Here is a 9,412-nt window from a genome sequence, read left to right on the forward strand (position 1 = left end):
TAATATAAATATTAATATAATATTCTTTTTCTTCGTAATTATAGTATTTCACATTATTTAAATAAGACTTATTATTTTTAAATTTATTCTTAAACTTATAATCTCGAGATCGTTTATCTTTTAAATCGAAGTCGTTTTATCTTCGCGATAATTATAATTTCTTATATTAAGAATTTTAATTTTCTCGCTATTAACTCTCTTATAAATTAGAAATATTATTTACTTTATATTCTCTAAAAGATTTTATTTTTAATTATTATTTTTTAAGTATATTATAAGTATTAAAAGTTTATCTCGCTTAATTAATACGATTTAAATATTAATTAATTAATAATAAAGATTTATATAAAGCTTTATAAATAAGTAATATACTTATTAATTCTTAGTATAAGAATTTATTTAGACTTTTAGTAATCGAAGATAATTATCGAATTAATATATAATTTAATTTTAATTTTAATTAATATTTATATACGCTTAAACGACGTTAAGTTCGCGATTTATTAAGTCTTTAATTTAATTAATAGAAAACTAATAAACTTCTATTATATATAGTTATAATTTGAAAATCTATTCTTCTTATTAGCTTATAATTCTTTCTAATTATTATTAAAAGATTAACGAATTTAAAGAATTTAATTCTTTTCGATAAGAAAGTTTTCTAAGATTAGACGAAACGTCTCGTTTATCTCTTATATTAGAGCTTAATATTTATAAATACTTTTTTTATAATAGATTAATAATTTCTCTAATTAAATCGTTTTTCGAGGTCGCTAGATAATATTATTATATTGGAGATTAATATTATTTATAATTCTCTTCGTTTCTAAAGTTGCTAATAATCTTAATCTATTATCGCCGCTATTACGACTACGATTTTGTAAGGGTAGAAGTACTCGGAGCGAACTGATAGGCTCGCTTGCGTCGCTTGCCAGGCTGCAAGCTACGCAGCTAGGGCGAGTATCCAACATGCTTGGCAAAGTCTTAAATACTTGCGAGTCCCCTTTCCCTTCTTCTTTCTTTAGTTATTAGTTCATCTAGCAACTGATCTATCTATTCTATCAACTACGCATCCAGACCTCGTGATTGCATAGCTGCTACGCAGTTCCATTGAAAGAGGCCTTGCTACCTTACAGTTCTAATAACTCCGTTTGCACGGAGCTGCCCAGTTTAGCTATGGCAAGTAACTCGCGAGCCGGTTCTATTGACTTGCGAAGCAGAAACGTCCCATTACGACCAACTGGCGACGTTTCCAACCCAGCAGGCGACTCTCGTCAGAACACGCCTGCTACGCAACCAAGCGATCATGATGCCAATCCTGACATCCGTGGGAATTCTGACAACACTGTCGGCGGAAACAATGACCGCCGGAGCGTCGCACCTGACCACCCTCCACCTGCAGGCGAAGACCCTCGCTTCGCAGGCTTGACTCAAGTCCAACGCTATCGACTCCTAGAGCTTGATGCTGAGAAGCAGCTAGTCGTCGAAAAACTCAAGCTGACCGAAATGCAGAATGTGCGAGGACATCGCCGCGAGCATAGCGATGATCACTACCGTGATTCGAGCCGCAAGAAGGCAAGCGTCATTAAGGTGCCTGACACGCAGCACCTCAACAACTATAACTCGACAGTCATGTTTCTTTAAGACTGCGACGATTTCATCGCCTCGGCGCCTCGCATCGATTTTCGCACAGACGAAGAAAAGACTCGCTGGGCTTCAGCCCTCTTGGTGGATGCTAAGAAGCAGACCTGGAGGAATGCCAGAGATGCGATACTGCATGACACCGGGGAACCTACCTGGGAGGAATACAAGGGGTGGTGCTTAAACCAAGTTCGCAACCCAGCCGTCAAGTCTCATGACGTAGGACGCCAGTTGGCCAAAGCGGTTATGAGAGACGCGCAGTCGGTAGCCAGCTTCAATGACTACCTCACCATGCTCTGGTCGCAGCGAGACCGCTATGTGATTAATCTGAAACGCATAGAAGGCCTACGAGATAGAGTGGTAGAGAAAATTCCTCTGAAAGTTATAAAGGAGGCTACTTAATCTACTACTTATACTATACTACTATAATAGTATTAGAGTATAGAGCAAAGGCTATAAAAAACGAAAGAGCTCTCTACTCTAGATAAGACTCGCTTTAGCGATAAGATAAGTAATCAGGGGAGCAGTGGTCAACAGTATGCTAAGCCTAAGGGACAGCATACGAAGGGCCAACAAGATCAAAAGAAGAGTTCGTCCTCGTCGGCGCCGTAAGGCCGAAAGCCTGAGCGGACCAAACCCGAAGGTGGCGACTCTCGTACCAAGCCTAAGACACCCCTTGTTGAGATATGATGCTATGATTGCGAGCAGCTGGGGCATTATAAGAATTCGTTTGAATGTCTAAACTACGTTGCGGGCAACGAAGCACGTAATTATGGATCGGGCAAGGGAAAAGGTAAAGCCTGATACTTGCCGCTACAGCATTAGGTACGCTATCAACCAAGCGGCGACCTCGCTCTCTATTGTTAAGAGGCGAAATTATTATATCAAATGGAAAGCGTGAGATGACTGCCCTAGTAGATACCGGTGGCGAGGAAATCTTTGTGTCGCAATCTTTTATCAAAGAGACGCAGATTCCTAAACCTGAACACGCGCCAACAATGGTGCGTGCCATCGACGGTCATCAAATACCCTCGTATGGGAAGCATGATCTGGTCTTTGGCCTCGCGGACAGTCGAGGAAAAAAGCAAGAGCAAACCTTGAAGGCGTATGCTGTGGATATGCGAGGATACGACCTTATTCTTAGTTTCCCTTGGATCTATGATGTCGATCCGGATATCCATTGGCGCGAGCAGTTCTGGACCTACCGCGATTTTCCTGTGAGCGATGAGAAGCAAGCAGATATCGCAATGGTGGACGTGGAGCACTTTGCGTCATTGGCCAATGCAGCAGTTACGCATGGCCTGGGACAAGCGTTTATCGCACTCTTATATCAGATTCTATCTGAAAGCAGTGAAGATAATTGCGATGAAGCTATGCGGTGTGGTGCCACGTAGCTAGATGACCCTGGCGTGCCTGAACAACTTGAGGACCTATTAGAAGTCTTTTCAGAAGAGCTATCTAATAGTCTCAACACGTACGACCAGGTTGAACACCCTATCGACTTGCAACCTGGGAAGCTACCCAGAAGCGGTCCGATTTACAATATGTCGTATGACGAACTCGCAGCGATCAGGGACTACCTGGATACTGCGCTTGAGAGGAAGTGGATTCGACCCTTAACCAGTTAGATTGGCTCGCCAGTGCTGTTTGTCAAGAAACCAGACGGCTCGCTGCGACTGTGTGTTGACTACCGAGGGCTCAACGAGGTAACTATCAAGAATAATTACCCGTTGCCACTGCTCTCAGAGACCTTGGAAAGGTTCGCACATGCGAAGCACTTTATCAAGGTTGACATTCGCAATGCGTATTATAGGATACGAGTGCGAAAGGGAGACGAGTGGAAAACCGCCTTCCGAACTCGCTACGGCCAGTTCGAATACCAAGTGATGCCTTTTAGCCTCGCAAATGCCCCCGCAACCTTTCAAGCTTACGTGAATAAAGCACTCAAGCCATACATCGATGTCTTCTGCGTGGTGTACTTGGATGATGTGCTGATCTATTCCGAAACGGAAGAGTTGCATTGGGAGCATGTGCGCAAAGTGCTGCGCGCACTGTTGGAGCATCGACTCTATGCGAAGTTATCGAAATGTGCTTTCAATCGCAATGAGGTTACCTTTCTGGGGTTCTTAGTAAACCAGCGCGGCATCCAAATGGAGCCATCGCGCATTAAGGCCATCACTGAGTGGCCAGAACCAGAGTCTGCTAAGGACATCTTGGTCTTTCTAGGGTTCGCAGGCTTCTACCGGCGGTTCATGCGAGGCTTTTCGCAGATAGCTGCGCCTTTGACGGACCTGACCCGAGGAGCAAAGAAAGGCGAGACCAGACCACCCTTCGTGTTCAATGAGGAAGCACGTGAGGCTTTCAAGACACTCAAGCGAGTGTTTACCACCGCACCTGTGCTGGAACACTACAATTGGGAAGCACCGCTCATCATGGAGACCGATGCTTCCAACGCAGGTGCAGGTGGTGTGCTCAGCCAACTGAGCGGGGACGGGTAATGGCACCCCATTGCTTTTTCCAGCTACAAATTCAAAGGCGCTGAGTCTCGCTGGGACACCCATGACAAGGAGCTCTATGCGATTGTGCTAGGCTTTAAGAATTGGAGGCATTACTTGCAAGGTAGCAAGCACCCCATTCGTGTGATCTTAGATCACAACAACTTGCGTTATTTTATGACGACAAAAGAGCTCAATGCGAAGTAGATTCGCTGGGCTGAGAAATTAGCTGCATTTGACTTTACCATCGAATATCGCAAGGGAAAACTCAACCCTGCGGATGTATCGTTAAGAAGGTCTAATATTGTTAAACCGGATGGTAGCGAGGACAACAATGATGATTTCCTTTCTACCTTGCGAAACAAGCTTCGTAATCAGGAATACCAACCTGATCTGCAGGAACGCAATGGCGTACCTGCTACAGTTAAACTTGCAGCGTTGACGGAGCAACTGGACGGTATTACCGTCGCAGATACCCAAGTCACTGACTTGGATGAGAGAGTGCTCGACAGACGGACACGCATTCTAGATGCTGCGATGTCGTCCCGACTTCTGGTTCACCAGGTTTTGGAGTCGGAGAGGTCCTATTTGAAGCTGCGGGAACCGATGGTAGCATGGCTACTCAAATTGCAACGCAAGGACGCTTTCGTTGCGAATGAGGAGTGGCGCCAAAGGTACGCTGCTAAACAGGATGAGCTTTCGAAATGGGGAGTCGGTGAAGATGGACTGCTACGTCGTGGCCTCGCAGTCTACGTTCCTAACGATCCTGCTACGAAGGAAGAGATCCTTCGCATGAATCATGATGAACCTGGTGCTGGGCACTTCGCCCGCAAGCGCACTGAGGAGGGCATCAGGTCCAAGTACTACTCGACAGGTATGATAAGCGACATAGCAGAGTATGTTCGCACTTGCCCCGATTGCCAAAGGGTGCGAGTTCATCATCACAAGCCGTATGGCGAGCTGGCGTCGATCCCCCCAGGTGGCGTGGATCCATTTCACACTGTGACACTGGATTTCATCACGGACCTACCACCTGCAAGGGATCCGTACACTGGCAAGACTTGCGATGCTGTTTTGGTCTTGGTAGACAAGTTAACCAAGCATGCAACGTACGTAGCGACCACTAAGGATCTGAAGGCTGATGGCCTTGCTGACATCTTGTGGCGGGAGTTTGTATCACTGCGCGGCATGATGCGCAACTTGATTTCGGATCGAGGCTCCCTGTTCATAAGCAAGTTCTGGATAACGCTATGTTGGCACCTGGGTGCGAAGCGCAGGCTAAGCACTGCGTTCCATCTTCAGACCGATGGTCAGACTGAGAGGCAAAACCAGGTACTGGAACACTACCTGCGGGTGTACTGCAACTACAAGCAGGACAACTGGCCTGAAATCTTGCCGATGGCTGCGTTCGCATATAACAATAGCGTGCACGCAAGCACTAGCAAGACCCCGCAAGATCTGCTGATGGGATACACAGCAGACTTAGGAAATGCTCCTGAGGGCAGGATCTTAAGGGGGAAGCACCGCTTGCTACAGAGCGAGCAGAATGGTTGCGAGAGATAAGATCGCACCTGAAAGGATTGTGGGAGCGAGCGTCGAAGTAGCAAGCAAAGTACTACAATAGCAACCACAGGGCTATAACCTTCAAGGAAGGAGACAAAGTACTATTGCGAAGCTTGAATATACGCACCTTGCGACCAAAGAAGAAACTTGATCACAGGCAGCTTGGACCTTTTGAAGTGCTGGAGAAAATAGACACGTAGGCTTACAAGCTAGACCTCCCTGCTAGATATGGAAGAATCCATCCTATATTTCATGTATCGCTACTAGAGCCGTGGCACTCGCGTAGTAATGATCCGGAGTCGTAAGTAGTCTTGATTGATGAAGAAGAAGAGTGGGAGGTCAACAAGGTGCTAGACAAAAGAGTTCGCAAGGGCGAGACTAAGTACCTTATTGACTGGAAAGACTCCCCACCTTACGAAGCTTCGTGGGAATCAATAGAGTACCTCGAAAATGCTAAAGGCGTAATCAAGGACTTCGAGCAAGTAAAGGAGTCACACAAACCAGTACCCAAGACAAAGCTAAAGGCGCAATCGTCAAGGGGGGTCAAGAAGCGAGGAAGACCGCGGAAGCAGTAGTAGTATGGGAGCCCCGAAGGGCGAATGAGTTGTGGCTAAAAGGCCCAGCGAAAACAGCTAAAATGCCCGCAGGCCGATCCTAAAGCGCCGAGGCGCCACGCACCACAAGAAAAATGGCCACCAGGGCCGCACACAAGACCACCACTGCTTAGCATTAGCCTACCTATTATCTCATGCTGGGAAGTAACTGCTTACCCAGAAGACCCACCAGATAGCGGGAAGACCCAGCACGGGGGGCAGCAAGAGGAGCAGCCAGAGGAGGGGCGAAGACGGCGGCGTTACGCCGAAGTTCCTCGGCGCGGTGAGCCGCTACGCATGTTAGCTACGCACCCTAGCACATGCCAGTAGGATTCATACCGGTCCAGCGGCGAAGGGCAGCACGAACATCCCCGCCAGTGCGGGCCGCAGCGAAGACATCACCCTGGTAGACGGGGACCGAGTCTACCACGCACACATGACCCCCGCGGGAGCACCGCCCGCACTTACGCTGGCGCGAGCCAGCAGGAGGCGCGGTGCAAACCGCACGAGGGTCACGTGCGAGAGCACGCACACAACGGCAGCAAAAGGGGACTAGCACACGTTAGCGCAACCTCTTAGTTATCTGGCATCTCTTCCACTCACGGTCGATATCCGGAGCACGGATGGGGGGAGCAGCAACGGGAGCAGCGACGGGAGCGGCGACGGGAGCAGCGACGAGGGGGGCTGACAGCCTTCTTAGCCAAGCACGTCTTCAAAACGGATGTGAATGCCTACCAGCAACAGCGCGAGGCGCAGGGACTACGACGGCCACAAGCACTTGGTAACCCGAAGGGCCACGAGAGCGGAGGTTTAATACCACTGTCGACATGTCAGCATGCTCCTTATGCTGTCCACAAAGCATCGCAAAGCATCCTTCGAGGTGCTTGTTGTGTGTGAAGTTGATCTGAGTGACTGCAACCTCATTCAACTATCACCTCAACCGATGCATATACTATGCTGTTGCGATGATGCGCAGCTCGCTATCGCGATACTGCGATGAGAACGGACGAAGGCAAGATAGCAGACATGAAGAAGGACTGGGCACTTACTTGTGATGGCGTCGGCGTTGATATTGTTGCTAAGAAGAACAAAAGTCAGACTGGAAGTAAGTCTTTTGTACTCACTAGCGCGACTTTCAACGATCACCACAATAGGATCACCACGATCACAAAGTGACAACACAACAATAGCGCATGGCAATGGCGATAATAGCACACCGCAATGGGGTAGCACTACGCCCATGTCCTATTGACCAAAACAACAATGCGCACAGCGATGCTGTCGCGATTCAGCATGTAAACATGACAACATGCTCAAGAAGACCTCAGGGCACACAGTACGGATACGCCATTGCAGCACACGTCAGTTCAGGCTACGTCCAAGCTGGCAATGGGCAGCGCAGGTGGTACTGGCAAGTCCGCACGCATTCAATTACAAGGCGCAATGATGATGAGGTTCAGGGGCTGAACCTCCTGAGGGGGGATGCAGTTGTAAGGGTGGAAGTACTCGGAGCGAACTGATAGGCTCGCTTGCGTCGCTTGCCAGGCTGCAAGCTACGCAGCTAGGGCGAGTATCCAACATGCTTGGCAAAGTCTTAAATACTTGCGAGTCCCCTTTCCCCTTCTTCTTTCTTTAGTTATTAGTTCATCTAGCAACTGATCTATCTATTCTATCAACTACGCATCTAGACCTCGTGATTGTATAGCTGCTACGCAGTTCCATTAAAAGAGGCCTTACTACCTCACAATATATAAATTTAAGATTTTTAAGCTTAATTCTATCTTATTCTTTTATATATACTAATAAATATCTATCTAAAATTAGCTATTTATAATCTCATTTAAACTTAATTTAAATTATAAGAGAAATAATAATAACTATTTAAAGATCGCTAGTTAATAAAAAATCTTAGAAGAATATATATATAATTATATTAAACGCGTAATTATTATTCTTTATAAATATTTAAATATAATTATTCGATAATTAGATATTAGAAAAAAAAAAAGTATATATAATAATAAATAAAAGAGTTTTATTAGAAATATAGAAAGGATAAATAAAACTAATATTATTCTAAAATATAAATCTAAAAATAATAATAATAATAAGATTTTTTAAAATGATATTAGAAAAGAAGCTTATAAGTTCTAAATAAGAGAACTTTAGATTATTTAACTTATATACGCTTAACGTACGCTTAACGAAATCTTAGCGAATAAACTTAAATAAGCGATTTCCTTTAAGTTTTCTTTACTTTCTTAAGAATTATTTTTACTACTAAATCGATATATAAATATATCTTTCTTTCTAATTTTATATTATTATATTAATTCTAAAACTCTTTAAATCTAATAATTCTAATTTTTTAATTTTTTTAAGAGATAGCGATTTAAAATTAATATAATAACTATAATTAAAGCGTAGTCTTAACATCTATAAAATAAATTATTATTAATTAATAAAATATTAAAATAAAATATTCTTAATATATATAAAAGAGTAAGATAGAGCTAAGCTTAAAAATCTTAAATTTATATATATAGTTTATTATTAATTTAAATTCGCTACGCTCTTTAATTAGATCGACTAAGTTATTATAAGTAATAAGTAAAGACCTATGAATTAAATTCATAAAGTTGGATTTTTCATTTTTCTAAATCAAATGGAATTGGATTTTTCTAAGTTAAATCGAATTTTAGCCCTAGCCCTAAGTTAAATCGAACTCTAATCGCTTGCTATACGTTTTTAACCTACTTTCAAAATTGATTTAATCTATATAGTATATAGACATATATGTATAGAGAGAGGCGCGCTAAGGCCTAATTAAAAAGATATATCGAGTGTAAAGGATTGATCCGTAATAATTACCTATAAAAAACAGAGAAAGGCCATATCCTTATGATAAGAAGTATCGAAATATCGGAAAGAAATGGAGACAACATGCTAATTAGTGGTGTGAATCCCACATTATCTCCTGCCGCAGTGAAATCTTTCGAATAATGAAATAGCTGTCAGAGCAAGACATCGGACGGTTTCAATTCGTTCAAATATGTATCGTCTGATGTTCCTTCTGCAGAGGCCTAATTGGCTATGATCGTCGCAGTAGATTCTCCTCTT

At 43.8% G+C, this 9,412-nt stretch overlaps 3 protein-coding genes across 3 annotated transcripts; all 3 read left to right on the top strand.

The window, feature by feature from the left end:
• Positions 1–1,176: 1,176 nt before the first annotated feature.
• Positions 1,177–1,644, top strand: HO173_013086 (uncharacterized protein; the record flags this gene model as incomplete). The annotated part of the gene is made up of 1 exon (XM_037314912.1): positions 1,177–1,644. The coding sequence occupies one exon, from the start codon at positions 1,177–1,179 to the stop codon at positions 1,642–1,644; it is 468 nt and encodes a 155-aa protein (XP_037158196.1).
• Positions 1,645–2,543: 899 nt separating this feature from the next.
• HO173_013087 (uncharacterized protein) lies at positions 2,544–3,035 on the top strand (the record flags this gene model as incomplete). Its single annotated transcript, XM_037314913.1, has 1 exon — positions 2,544–3,035. The coding sequence occupies one exon, from the start codon at positions 2,544–2,546 to the stop codon at positions 3,033–3,035; it is 492 nt and encodes a 163-aa protein (XP_037158197.1).
• A 4,558-nt stretch (positions 3,036–7,593) lies between these two features.
• HO173_013088 (uncharacterized protein) lies at positions 7,594–7,812 on the top strand (the record flags this gene model as incomplete). Its single annotated transcript, XM_037314914.1, has 1 exon — positions 7,594–7,812. One exon carries the CDS (start codon positions 7,594–7,596, stop codon positions 7,810–7,812), a length of 219 nt encoding a protein of 72 aa, XP_037158198.1.
• Between the last annotated feature and the right edge of the window lie 1,600 nt (positions 7,813–9,412).

This window comes from Letharia columbiana, assembly GCF_014066305.1.
Source record: "Letharia columbiana isolate WasteWater2 chromosome Unknown xfSc0000041_s0, whole genome shotgun sequence".
NCBI lineage: Eukaryota > Fungi > Ascomycota > Lecanoromycetes > Lecanorales > Parmeliaceae > Letharia > Letharia columbiana.